General features: G+C 42.3%; 1 protein-coding gene across 10 annotated transcripts in view; it reads right to left on the reverse strand.

Annotated features, from left to right (window-relative positions):
* LDB2 (LIM domain binding 2) overlaps nucleotides 1–14,283 on the reverse strand; it is a 383,871-nt gene extending 369,588 nt beyond the window's left edge. For 5 of the 10 annotated variants that reach the window (XM_056130361.1, XM_056130365.1, XM_056130363.1 and 2 more), the window contains exon 1: nucleotides 13,946–14,282. In XM_056130361.1, the coding sequence (XP_055986336.1) occupies nucleotides 13,946–14,077 (132 nt within the window). In that variant the 5' untranslated portion in view covers nucleotides 14,078–14,282. Of the gene's footprint in view, nucleotides 1–13,945 lie in introns of all 10 variants that reach the window. The other 5 variants (XM_056130357.1, XM_056130358.1, XM_056130356.1 and 2 more) reach the window with 3 other exon arrangements.
* Between the last annotated feature and the right edge of the window lie 337 nt (nucleotides 14,284–14,620).

The raw sequence follows: 14,620 nt of genomic DNA on the forward strand, positions 1-14,620 counted from the left end.
CCAGAACTAGCTTCATACTTAAACATCCCCTTTTTTCCTGGAAGACAAGGTTATTTTAATGAATATTAATTCTTTGAGTTCAAAGGTCCATGAAAGTTCACAGTACAAAGGACAGATTTTTTTAAATCTATATGTTGTCTGGCTTTTTAAAACGTATTTATTGGGCCACAGATAGTAAAGCAGGAAGGGCGCTTGCCTGGCAGGCTGCCAACCTGGGTTCGATTTCTGGAACAGACTTGGTCACCCAAGTCCCACCAGGACTGGAACCCTGAGCTCTGATCCAGGAGTAAATCCTGAGCACCACTAGTTGTGACCCCAAAATAAAATACACATGCATATTTATTTTATTGTTTTTTTCAATAGTTCAATATTATTGTTTTATAATTCTATGTTGCTACACCACGCTCACCACCAGGGTACCAGGATCTCTTTACCATTACCCCAAGGGCCCTGCTCTATCTCTGCCATTACTTTATAAAGCAGGACACAGAACAGATCCATTTCTGTATCTTAGCACTACACATAGACATATATATTCATATAGATAGACACATATACATATATACATAGATGCATTACGTATATAAACAGATAGATATACAAATATGCATGTATAGATACATATGCATATATAAACATATAGAAAGAGAGACTATAGATAGACGTGTATATATATTTGAGCTTGGGATTATAGATAGATATTTGAGTTTGGGATTACAGATAGATGTTCATATATATTTGAGTTTGGGATTATAGATAGATAAATAGATATTTGAGTTTGGGATTACAGGTAGATAGATGTGTATATATATTTGAGTTTGGGATTATACAGAGATAAGTACTGTCCTCCCATTGTTCATAAATTTTCTCGAGTGAGCCCAGTAACGTCTCCATCGTGAGACTTGTTACTGTGGCATATTGAATACATCACTGGTAGCTTGCCAGACTTTGCCGTGTGGATACATAGATAAATGTATATATATTTGAGTTTGGGATTACAGCTATGTATATTTGAGTTTGGGATGATAAATAGATGATAGATAGATAGATAGATAGATAGATAGATAGATAGATAGATAGATTTGAGTTTGGAGCATTTCAAAGCCTGGGCATTGCTCCTGGCTCTCAGCCTGGAGGTTGCTTCTGGCAAGGCTCAGAGAACCAGGTGGTGGCAGAGTGTCCTGCATGCACTCAGCCCAATGAGCTATCCCTCGAGGATGTATTTGAAGGAGACTTGATCGATAATCAACAACGATTTCCATTTTAGCTTAAGATGCTGATGAATTTCAGGGGGCTGGAGGACTGGCTCAGTGCCTACAGGTGCCTCCTCTTGCAAGTCGGAGGTCACTCACCTGCACAGAAGACAACCCCAGAGAAGACTCTGCCTCATGGGACCCCCGGCACTGCACGGCAACTAGAGTCTGGCTTCCATATGAGCACAGCAGGACACAGGTGGGCAAACACACGTGTCAGAGTTGCATCCATAGCAACAGCAAAAAAGGGGACCAGCAAGCATGGGAAAGGGGGAATAGCTGAATTCAAGTCTCACCCAAGATGTTTTGAAGCGTGTAAGGCTACCTAGGTGTGTGGGCACTTTCGATTTATACACTAAAATGTTACCAGAAAATTCTTTTCATCATTTGATCGGGTACCCTTTGTACTGAATTCCATGCATACTGGTGTATTTTAGTTTTATTTGTTTTTGTTTTGCTTTGATTTTGTTTTCGATCACACCAGGACTTCCACCTGGCTTTGTGTGATACCTTATGCATTGCAGGACACCCATCAAACCCAGGTCAGCTGCATGCAGTGCAAGAATGCTCCCCATTGTACTATCTCTCCAGTCCCCAAAAGCTTATTTTGTTTTGGTTTAGTTTTCATTTTAATTTTTTTACTTAAGATACCATGATTTACAAACGTACTGATATTTGAGTTTTAGTATACTGTGTTCCAGCACAGTCCCACTGCCAACATCAATTTTCTTCCATACATACTGTTTTGTTTTTTAATTGCTATACATGGATAAGGTGCTGTTACTTTTATCAGAAAAGGTAGACATGGATTTTAAAACATGATGCAACATTAAATAAATTGGCAAGGAAAATCATCATACATTTTAAAAGCAAGGCTAGTGACGTGTCTTCAGCATCAATATCGATGCTGAAGATCGATACCTTTTTAGGGCAATTGGAAAACTGGAAGAGAGAAAAACAAAGAGAAACATCACAGAGGAAACACAAAGTTTTCTCTAAGATTGAAATACAAATTTGTGGCTGTAACTGTTGAATTCAGCAGTTTCTGGTTATCGGCCAGAAAATTAGTGCTAGAATTTAGAAAACCTTAAGCCACTTTTAAATCAGCAACATTTCCCTATCCAGGTTAGGACTCCAAATGCTTGCTTTCTGCTCTTCCAACTGGAGGGATTGGACATGTGTGCTTTCTAGTGGAGCCAGGAATTCCTGGGACCAAGTTCTTCTGGAAGCAGGAGAAGATAGATAGATAGATAGATAGATAGATAGATAGATAGATAGATAGATAATAGGTAGATAGATAGTTCCATCAGAACCTTTCAAAGGTAGATTATATGTACCAACTGCTAATTTTAATTTTAAGTAAGACATTTTGACCAAATACAGATAAATGGTTCAAATGATAAAGCACACAAAAGGCTTTTTGTATGTGTACTGCCAAATGGTCAGACTTGTTTTTTGGTTCAGATGATGCTTGTCACCATGGATTTGTTGTGTCAAGACAAAATCTCCATGAGTACTGGGAAATGATCCATACTGGCAAGCAAACTAACATTCACTATTGCCTCTTCCTGACCAATACATATATATAATATGCATATGTATATGTATACACACAAATATATACAAAAATATATGTATAAAATATACATATATATAAAGTATACATGGATATATATATATATAGTGATGGGAAATGTGTATACACATGTGTCTTCATACAGATGTCTGAAGCAATTTCATTTGCCAGAAAGGCTGAAATTATTAATAATGTCAAACTAAAAATCACATGTGAAGTGGTCAACGAAACAAGGGTCAAAAGGCATGTGTAAGATAAAGAACTTAACATGAAAAATCAAGAAACTTTCATACTGAAGCCAATGGCACAAACGAGTAGCATCACGCCCAGTTTCCCCCACAAGGAAGACAGAAACAATTGACTTCACAGCTCATCCAGCCACCCCTCTGGCCAGAAAAACAGCACGGAGCCACTTGGCACATCACCAGTTCCACCCTATACTTTCTCCAGGAGTTAAGGAGTGAGCCTCACGGCGTCACAGTGGAGCAACTGATTTCCCTCCACAGCTGCCACAGTTCCTGGAGCAAAGTTTGTGCACACTGAGAAGAGACCTTAGACAAAATGGCCAGGCCACGCCGCCAATCGGTGCTCTCCAGCTTTCCTTGAGACTCCCATTTGGATGGCCCTGCAAAGTCGGGAAGTGAGTATACTTCAGGTTTCTGTAGTCTCCACTGAGTTCTTTAGCAGAGTGAAACCTGAACAAGCGCATGCAGGGCCACACACTGGGGAGCTGGGAGCAAGTCCAGGAAATCATTCTGACCTGCTCTCAGGAGCAGATCGTGCGATAGGGCTGCATGTGGATCTTCACCAGACACTAGGAGAACATCATGTCCTATCCGATGGGTCACTGCAATAACCACACCTGGCTGGACTTGATGACTGCTGGTGCAAGACACGGAAGACTACTGTTGAAGATATTTTGGGGAAATCGTGAAAAGTTTTGTATGACTTCGATGACAGTTTTATGATCCAGAGTAAAGGGAGAACAGGTGACAGTGACAGTACAGCTCCCATTCACTGAGCACTTGGTGTGTCCCAGGGAGCATTTGTGCATTAGACAGTCCCCTCCCAACCTAAACTCAGATCAAGGAAGCAAGGCTCAAAAAAAAGTCCAGCAAGTTCCCAAATAATATACAGAACGAAAAGGAGGCAGAGCCTGGGTTTGGAGCCAATCATTACAGCTCAGACTACAGTTCAGATCTTTATATTCCAGACATGTAACTCTTCTCATTCCAGAAAAAATAAAGTACCAGTGGGGGAAATGAGTATATTCCCTGAGCAGGGGTACAGGCATTCACAAATACAAGTAGTCTCTGTCTCTCTCTCTCTCTCTGTCTCTGTCTCTGTCTCTGTCTCTCTGTCTCTCTCTCTCTTTCTCTCCCTCTCTCCCTCCCTCCCTCACTCTCCCTCCCTCTCTCTCCCTCTCTCTCTTCCTTTCTCTCTCCCTCTCTTTCACACACTCATACACGCATGCACCCACTCACACACAAAGCACATTATAAAACCACGTGTCACTATAGACTACAACATCATCCAGTCATTTAAATTTCCATGCTTTCTGTTGTGCAGCCCCCTTCGAAAAAGCTAATTAATGGCCCTGAAAGCACTTTCCTCAAATGCAAAGTGCTCCAGGAAAAGTAAGGTATTACCATGATTCATTGTAATTCACAATGGTGGGTCCACAGACAGATCTGAAGAGAGAGAAGTGGTAGAAATATCAAATAAAAATTAAAAAAAAATCCTACTGGGGCAAGGTTAGATATTTTTAATCAGAACTTGGAGATGCCAACACCTCCTCCAGGGCCCAGTTCCCAGGTCAACACTTCACAAGGGAAATCCTCCTTTTCGGGCTTCTTTTTCCTGAAGTTTCCTGAGCAAGTTGTCAGGGCATGCCCCTAAGCCGTTGGACTCAGTTTCCCCTACCTGGAATCACAGGGGATTGTTAATAAGATTTGAGGCAAATCCCAACATCTGTCAGGATAGTGCTGGTGCTACTGAATTTTCTTTCGTGGACAGCTAATTTGCATCTCCACTGTGAGCTGGAAGCTTGGAAACCCCTGTGAGCAAGACAGATGAGGTCCACGGTCTCCTGCACCTGATCAGGGACAGGCAGACACTTCAATGAGCTCAAAGCAAGAAAATGTCTGATCCCAACAGTATCTACAAAGAAAATTATCAGGACACGCCAATGAAAGTGGTGGTGGGGACGTCCTTTGGATTCAGCCCATTCAGGAAAAAGACCCTCGAGAAAAGATCATTGACCAAGTTAGGGCCCCCCTAAATGCTGAGACTCTTCATATTTAACTGATGACTTGAAAATAAAACCAACAACATGCCAATTTGTTGAGCTTATTGAAGTGTCTGCTCGTCCCTGATGGGAACCCTCTATGTAAGTTAATGGATCCTCAAGAAGTCCCTGGGACTGGAGTCTGTTGGACACAGGGAAAGAGATAAGACACAGGCTTGAGGTGGGAAGGGGGGAGGGGAAGGAGACAGTCAGTTGACAGAGTGTCAGCAAGGAGCAAGGAGTTTGGGGCCGGAGAGAGGTGCAAGGGGGAGCTAAAGGGATAAAGCAACTGCTCTAGGGTCCCTGGAGATGCCTTTGGCTGCTTGTGGGGAGCTTCTAAGGGGGAGAGAGTAAGCAGAGAGCTCCATTAGGAGCCATTCAAGTCCTGATGGGAAGGGAAGGGAAGGGAGCTTGGGGTCCTTCTACACAGGGGCAGGTTCCTCTCCTTGGAAGACGCCTTCCAAATCTTTCCCGTTACTAACTGGAAGACAAAAACTTCACATTAGGTTGCTCCAAAGGGCCACAAATGTGGGCTACAGGGGAAGGTCTCGCGTGGTGAGACCATGAGCTCTGATCCTTCACGCAGCACACCCCAGCCGATTCCCAGCAGCCCTGCCACCAAAACCGGAGAGTGACATCTCTGGCTCATAGCCAAGGATGGAGCGAGGACCACAACTAAAAATCATACTAGCACTGCAGAAAGGAGCACCCCCAGGAGAGCAGTGTGTATAAACCCTGGCAACTCCCAGCAAGTTTCCCAGACGGAATGTGGACAAGCACCTCAACTATACCAGTGAGATGTGGGGTGAGCACACGTGTGTGTGCACCTCAAGTGTGCATCCCTGTCAGCACCACAGCCATGGTGGAAGGAGAGAGGAAGCACAGAGCATTGCTGGGGGCAGACAAGACAGGCTGAAGGCTAGGATGGCCGTGGGCTCTGGGCAGCCTCTGCCATGCTCGGGGCAGAGGATGGAAGATTCAGCCCATGAGGAGCAGTTTTACCTCCCAGAACCGCAATCTCCTCCCTGTTACAGGAGAACCATAACATAAACTTGGGGGTAGAGCAAACCCTAAGCTCCTCCAAACCTCCGGTAATCATCAGGCAACTGCCGTAGAGACCACAGTGGGAAATAAACATGGCCCCCAAAGCAAAACAAAGCTGCACTATAGGGAAAGTCTGCATCTAGGGGGTGGGTGAGAGGGGAAACTGGGGAGCCAGGCAGAGCAGGACACTTTTTTATATTTTTTTTATATTTTTTTCTACAGTTCCTAATCTATCAACTGCGAAGGAAGCCAATGACATGCCACATTCTAATTCTAGCTCATCCCTGAACACCTATATTATTGTTATTGCAGAAAGGCTGGTATCCACAGAATGTGGGAAATTTTGATACAGCCCTCTGCTTTTTTAATTCTATTTTTTTTAATTGAGTCACTGTGAGATATTTAACTGCAAAGCTGTTAATGATGGGGTTTCAATCATACAATGATCCAACATCCATCCATCTACCAGGGTACATTTCCCACCACCAATCAGCCTCCCATTATGGCAGACACTTTCTCTCTCTCTCTCTCTCTCTCTCTCTCTTTCTCTCTCTCTCTCTCTCTCCCTCCCTCCCTCCCTCTCTCTCTCCCCTCCCCTCCCCCCTTTTGGGCACTATGGTCTGCAACACAGATACTAAGAGGTTATCATTTAAAACAAACAGTCCCACCTCTCATGGAACACAACTGAGCGACAAGGGTCAAGATGAGCTGAATGGAAATCTTAGTGCTTTGAAGTGAAAATATTCAACTTTTGTATGACCATGTATCAGATTCCAAAGGAATTCCCATACTTTTTCAGAAAAGGCCCCACTTAATGACTATAGACAATATTCATTACCAGGGAGTATGATTTGGCTTTTTCTTTAATAAACAGGGACTATTTTCCATCTCTGAATCTATCCTTCAGAATTCTACATAGTCTCCTTAGAAATTATTCCATCAGATGTAAGACAGAATCAAAGCAAATCCGGTGCACTCGGGAAAGACTTTCTAGCTACTCCCCAAATCCACCTGTCCTGTGGAAACATCAATGCATTCACCTCCTGAATATCTACCCTGGAAAACAAAGTCCGCCTTGCAAACAGTTCCAATCTCAAGAGAGTGGTATGGCAGAGTCCCTTAGAGTCCACTTTCTGAAACTAAACTACTCCTGGTATGACGCAAGTAAAGGTACTTAGCCTTTGTTTCCTTAAAATAGTTGCTTCGCATGAGGCTACCGGGTTCAGATTCCCCAGGACCTATATGTTTCTCCAGGAATGATTCAGGAGCACAAAGCCAGGAGTCAGCAATGAGCACAACCAGGTATGTCCCTCCGCCCCCCCATACAAAAATGATATACTGATACACTTTTAGATGACAGAAAATGCCTTTTCACCTTTGTATTTATCACATTCTAAAGTTGTTATTGGATAGGAGAGTTCAGAAATGATAGAATTTGGCCTTAAGTGTTAATAGTTGACAATGTTCAGATGTGTGCTTAAAAAGATTTAAAAATGTAAAAACTAGTTTTAGTACTATTTTAAAAATTATTATTTAAAAATTAATCTGGGGGTGAAGAGAGAGCAGAGAGGCCAAGGGTCCTCCTTCATGCAACTGTCTGGGCTTAATCCCTACCACCACATAACCCTTGAAAACATAGCCAGGAGTAGCTCAAGAGTGTGCTCTCTCAAAAAAGAAATAAAATTTCTAAACTCAAACTGATAAGAAATAAAGAGGGTGGAACAAAAAGGCAGGGAGAGATGGAAAGAGAGCAACAGTGCAACAAAAAGAAAGAAAGAAAGAAAGAAAGAAAGAAAGAAAGAAAGAAAGAAAGGAAGGAAGAAAGAAAAGAAAGAAAGAGAACAAAAGAAACTAGCTCAGAAAGTGATAAAGGTATAAATATTCTCTACATCAGCTGAAAATTTTAAGCTATTTTCTGATGCCTTCAAAGAGATTGTTTTCTCAGATCAATTATATTTTGAGACCCACCAACCAAATGCAAATAAGTAAATTTATGAATTTTTTTTGATGATGTACATTGAATTTGGGGGATATTTGCTTTATGTTTTGTTTGTTTGTTCAAAGGGGGGGGCGTTTTGTGTTCTTCGTGAAAAATGAGTTGAAGGGCCCAAATATAATAAAAGGAGATTTATAGCCCTGTTTTTCATACAATTTAAATTAATTTCTTTCTGAAACCTAAACAAAAAAAGCTCAATGTATGAAAAAAAAAGTACACTGTCTAAATCCTATCTCATCATTTACAAACAAAAATGGAAGAAATTTAAATGTCCATTGATTTTTTTTCTGTTGATAAGAATCACGCTGAATGTGAGTTGAGACATTTTTTTCTTCTTGGCCTCCTACGAATAGTTTGTGGCAATTTTTAATTAAAAACAGTTCCCATAGTAAGAAAATGGGAGGGAAAGAGTGGGGGCAGGGTGGAAGGCCTGAAGTAAATAAATTTCAGAGTCCTGCAGTTATTTTCTAAGGCCACGTAGAGATCTTAAAAAACAAGAGTTGGGAAGTTCTCATTTTTAAAACTGCACTTTTGGTTTCATTTAACATTTTCAAAATAGCTTTCCTCACTCACCGCTCTGCTCCCACCCTCCCCCACTCCGCAGCAACCCCCTCTGAACAACTGGGAAAGTTCTGTGTCTAACACAGAAAATCATTCATATGCCTCAGAGTCGCAGCAACATTTGTCTCACTACATTTTTAGGGGTGGTGGGAGTACAAGTTTATCGCAGAATATTTCATTTCTCCCCACCCCACCCCACCTATCCAAACTACCTAATCTCATTTTAACTAGATGTCATCCGAACATCAATGATACTAAGCTAGCCCATGAATAAACATGATGTGAGGATGTGAAATCCGGTGACTGAAGTATATAAAAATGTAGCTGGAAGAAAAGGCGAGTCTCCCCTTCCCCCCTTCCCTGGGGAGTTTCAGAGTTGAGCAGAGGAGGGGTGAAACAGCAGCCGATTTAAATCTCAAGGTCCTCTTACATCTTAAATTCCTATGAAATCCTGTCAAACTAAGAACTGCGAGTCTAATAAAAGTGTGTGTTGTGTGTGTGTGTTTGTGTGTGTGTGATATCAATGCTTTCTCTTTTGGAGCTGGATGTGTAGTAAAAGAAACAAAATCTTCAAGCAGGGAAAAAAGACAGAATGAAAGTCATGCTTCTCTAGTGTTGGTGGCATTTTTCTAAAATCTAGCACACAGCCAGTGAGGAAACAAATGAAACTAAAAATATCCTCCCTGGCATAGAGGTACTTTTGACAACTTGGGTGAAGAAGAAGGTAAAGAGAATTGATCTACAATAACAAAGTTTGCGTATTTTTTACTAACTTTCCTAGAGAGACTTCCATCAATTCTCGAGTGCTCCAGCTTGAGTGAAATCCCTTCACTGGAAAAGAGGACACTTTGATGGGGCTCATATTTTACCTATATTTTCATCTCACAACCCAAAGCTCAGGAAGTAAAAAAAACTGCTGCTTTTGTTATTATGAAGCCTTACACAGAACAAATACTGCAATCTTTATAACATAATTTCCCATCCTATTTGACTGTACCCAGTGTAAAATGCTGAAACATTTCATTGTGCTGTTGTGTTCTTCCAAAATACATTGCGACAGCAAGACCATTTCAATCTGTGAATTTCAGAAGCATGGACAAGGGAAAAAGTGTGTGTGTGTGTGTGTGTGTGTGTGTGTGTGTATGTGTGTGTCCATAAGTTCCTTTTAATTTCATCTAAATAGGGGTAAAGGAATGCCACCTTTCTTTTTGGTTTGTTTTTTTGTTTTCAAGCCAGTCATTTTTTTTAAATGAAATTCCACTGAGATTTTGATATGGCAAAGAAAGTTTATTTCCCAGAAAAGCCAACAGTGTTGAAAAGATCCTTGTGTTACTTTGTTTGCCTGGTCATGCTGGTCCTTTAAAAAGAGGTGAGGTCCTATTCTAAGATATTTGCTTTTCTTTGCCATAGAAGATTAGGGTTCTAAATGATCTTCTAACCAAATAACTGTGGGGAGAGTGGGGAGGAGCACTTGTAGGGAAGTAGGACATGGATGCCCCAGTCAACTTTAGGGTCCCAGACTCTAAGGGACGCAGAATTGTATTTCTCAAAAAAGATATTAATTCCAAGACCCTAGTTCTCAACTCTCCTCTTTGGTGGATGAGCTAGTTAACAGATGCACACTTATTGAAGACCAACTTTGAATCTGAAACTGCTCCTTCTAAGTGCTCATTTTATTTACTTCCCCTATTTTCTTGGATGTGGGGCCACATCCAGTGGTGCATGGGACTTATTCACGGTCCAGTGCTCAAGGATACCCTTGTGGCAGCACTTGGGGTGATGGCATATTGTGCTGATACTGATCAAAGCTGGGTCAGCTGCATGCAAGGCAAGTACCAGAACCCCTGTACAAATCTCTACATTCCCTATATGGGCTCCTTTGAAGCAGAATGTCAGGATCCCTGGCTTTGTGGATCTCTCTCCACCTTTATCCCATTATTCTAGTGCCATTTGTGATGGGGGGCCAGGGGCAAAGAACTTCTGCCTGTGTTCTTGATTCCAGTTCCTGGTGCTTTTTCCTACAGAAGAACACCAAACGTGGGACTTGAGCAGAATCTGAATTTTTAAATTAAAGATTCACTAAGAGTTATTTACAGAAGAAGCAAGACCCAGATTCCTGCCAGTTAGTAAGCCAAAACAAAAACAAGAACCTTGTTAGAGATTAGACTAACTCACAACCCAGAGCTCTTTAAGCTAAAAGGAGCTGCTTCCAAAGATTTCATTTCCAGTATGCTTTCACTGCATCAATCTCTATGAGAGAATGGCCCAGAGTCAGCGATAGAAGCTAAGTGAGTAAATACTGTTATTCTTTACTACTTACTTTCTGAATTTCCAGAAAAATGGAGGTTTCCAGGAAAATTCTACAAACTGGATCAAAATGGATTTATCACAGTCTTGCTACGATTTCTTTCTAAACAAGTTTACTCAACTTCACTCAAAGGAGTGAATTTAAAAGTATTAAGAAATTAAGTTAAAAAGGAATGAAGTTTAAAAAGTATTGCCCAGATGGGAGATACGTAAGTGTGTATATGTGTGTATTATTAGAAGTCAATGATGAGTATGTAATAAAGAATTATAGCTAAAAGAGACAGACAAGAGAGACACTCAATCATTTGGGTGAATCTGTTTGCTCCGAATGATTGAGAGCTCTGGTGAGTTCTAAATTTTAATTCTATAGATAAATCACTCAACAATCGATTTGCTATTGATGTGAATAAACTGGTAACTCCTGTTGGATACTAGTGACTTTTGCTCCAGCCAATCCCTCACTAGGACTCAGAACAGCTTTATCACAACTAATCATCTTTGTTAAAGGCATAATACAACTTTTTCATGCAAAGTTATTTTTTTTTCAAATGCTTCTAATTGTAGCTCAGATCCAAAGCTTAATGTCAATAAAATTTTAGAAGAAATGATTTGATTCTCTCCTTTGAAAATGAAAACACATTTAAAAGCTTGGGTTCATGACATTTACCTTTGGACAAAGAGAAAAGAAAGATAAGAGTAAGCATTAGAATAATTATTTTTAAAAATGAGGTAGAGGGGAAATGTTCAGGGGATCTCTGCTCTGGGTTGGCCCCAGAACACACCAGAAAACAAATCTTAGGGCATTTCTGTTCGAGTCAGGTTTAAAGGATTTGTCAGAGCAAGCGTTCCTCTCCAGGTGCTTGAGCTTTATGAAGGAGGGTTTTTTTCTCCTCTGAGGTAAGGAAATTCTTAAAAGTAATACCCCATAATCCAAACAAAAGTTAGGCGTGTCCAAGTCAGCCCTACCAAGACACTATACCACTTTTTAGAACACATGTGGATTGGGGGTGGGGTCTTAATGATAAAGTAAGTGTGAGGACATGGAGCTCCCCAGCCTGCAGGTTACCATGAGATTTGAACCCAGAGGTTTCCTTGCTCACAACTGACGAAGTTGTCATTCAGGACCTTCAAAAATCCAGAACTAGAGGAATCTCTGCGCCTGCCCTCCCAACCAAGGAGAGACAAAAACCCCTTTCCACTACTCCTAGAAACTTTCTCAAATGTGAAGCAGGGCATTGTATTGTAGCCCTGCTGCCTTTCAAAAATTGAGCCCATATAACCTCCACTCTCCTTTTATTTATTTATTTATTTATTTATTTATTTAATGAATCATTTATTTTAAGACTTTTCTTAACCTCGTAGTTTTTGTTTATCACTATGTACATGAAATATATGATTCTAAAAAGTAGCCTACCACCATCAATCATTTCTGGAAGACTCCAACACAGACTTGCCCCAAATATCTGAAAGAAATATACAAAGTGGCATGCCACACACACACACACACACACACACACACACCATACAAACTTCTTTTATTACCAATAGTTGCCCACCCCAAGCAAAATAGTTTAAATTTATGTAAAAGCTACTGGCTTAATGAGAGCAACAGTATCATCAATCATAGTTAGCATCTGTGGTATAACAAACATATACCCCCCAAAATAGCAATATTAAAAAATGATATTTTTGAAAAGATTAAAGATAATCTTTTTTTGAAAAGATCAGTCCTCGTCCAGCTATCAGCAAATTAGAAAACAGGTTACATCTTGTTAGCTGTATTAAAAACATTTAACATCATGAATTCGCCACAGCTCTGTTGACAATTCAAGCAAGTGTGTTTTATTGTACCATACAAGCTTGTGTCCCTTTCCAGAGTTGAGAGTCCATCTTCATCTAAAATTTCACCAAAGCTATTCCAGGAAAGCGCTTTGCCATAACCCTCTGGGTATCTGTACTCTGCAGAGACTGAATTCTTAGTGATTTTTACTTTCTAAAGTGACTTTGGTGCAACTCTTTCTCAACACACTTCCACACAAAGCCCCAAGTTACAGGCTCAAACTAGCTGCAAGATGACCCGACAGCTAAGTTAGCACCGAGAAAAAGTCAGCTGGCATTAAACATTTAAATCGCAGGAGGCAGCCAGGAGTTTTGCATTTACAAAGTTCTGAAAGTCCCGTTCCCTCGGCTCCCAGCGTTCCCAGGCCAGAGGGGCTGATTCCCCTTTCAGGCACAAGACTGCAAATATGCAAAAGCTTGAGTTCACTTAAATGCAGATCTAGCTCAGGCCAAAGGTAGAGCTCCTTAGGAGACACTCCCAGCTGAGACGGAGGAGCAATCCCGAACCCCTTGTCCCAAGCAACTGGTCTCTGCCTTGGGCTCAGAAATATCCAAACGTGTGTCTCTCTTGGGGGCCAGCTCTTAAAAGTATGCGGGGATACTCTCAACCACCTCTCCACCTCTCTTTTGATCACTTTGCAAAGCAAACACAGGTCACAGCAGACTTCCTCCGGGATTTGTTACAATATTATTTTGCCGCATGCACGGGATTGCCAAGTAGATCCCTGAATTATATCTCCAGAAACACTAACGGGACTTATCGGAGCTTGCACACCCCGATTTTTTTTTGGGGGGGGGGCCGTGAGAGGGGGAAGCAATATTTCTGGAGACCCAGCAGGCGAATCAATTGCTGGGTTGTCTATTTCGAGATTCCAGCAGAAAACTATCGCCAGCCCCAAGAGTTGCAGCGCCTTCCTGGAATCTCGGCGTTCAAACTAGTGGCTCCATCCTGGCGCTGGGCTCCACGAACGTGGTAGTATCTAGCGGGACACTTGCCACGGAACGCAGCGGCCACCCCAGGCGAAGCCCACTGCACAGTTTGCAAAGAGACGCGGCCACGCAGGCAGGGCTGAAGGACTTACCTCCGTGCGAGACTGCAGTCTCTTGTTCATCTCATAGATTCGGTACTCTGGCTGCACCATGTAGGGTGTGTGTCTCCTATAAAATGGGCCGAAAGGCGAAGAATAGAAGGGGTCGTGTGGTGTGCTGGACATCTTGCCTGCTTGTGGAGAATCACGCTCAACAGAGTATCAGTAACGTCCATGCAGAGCACATGGGCTGTGTTCTTCACAGTACAAAGTAGGCGCACGCACACGCTCGCACACACAGACACACAGACACACACGCGTACACACACACGCGCACACACACTCGCGCGCGCGCGCGCAGGCAGCCAGCCACCGAGCACACTGGCTGGGAACTGCTGTCGGAGCCCTCCGGAGCGAGGAGAGGGAGAGCGCCGAGGAGGGAGGGAGCAGGGAGGGAGGACGGCGAGGAGGAGAGGGAGCTAGGGAGCAGGAGCTCCAGAGAGAGGGAGGGGGCGGGGAGGGAGGAAGGAGGAGGGAGGGAGGGAACGCGGGAGGGAGGGAGGGAGGGAGAGAGAGAGAGAGAGGCTGGATAGCTTTAGGCACCAGTGCTTGTTTTTTAAGAAGCAGTTTGTGGAGAGGTCATTTCCTGTCCACACTGTAGACTAGTTCAAAAATATAATTCTCCCTACAGCCTGACAGGGGTCTAAGGTTCGCTTAGGGGCTTTCCTT

This window comes from Sorex fumeus, unplaced genomic scaffold (assembly GCF_029834395.1).
Source record: "Sorex fumeus unplaced genomic scaffold, SorFum_2.1 ptg000077l, whole genome shotgun sequence".
NCBI classification, from domain to species: domain Eukaryota; kingdom Metazoa; phylum Chordata; class Mammalia; order Eulipotyphla; family Soricidae; genus Sorex; species Sorex fumeus.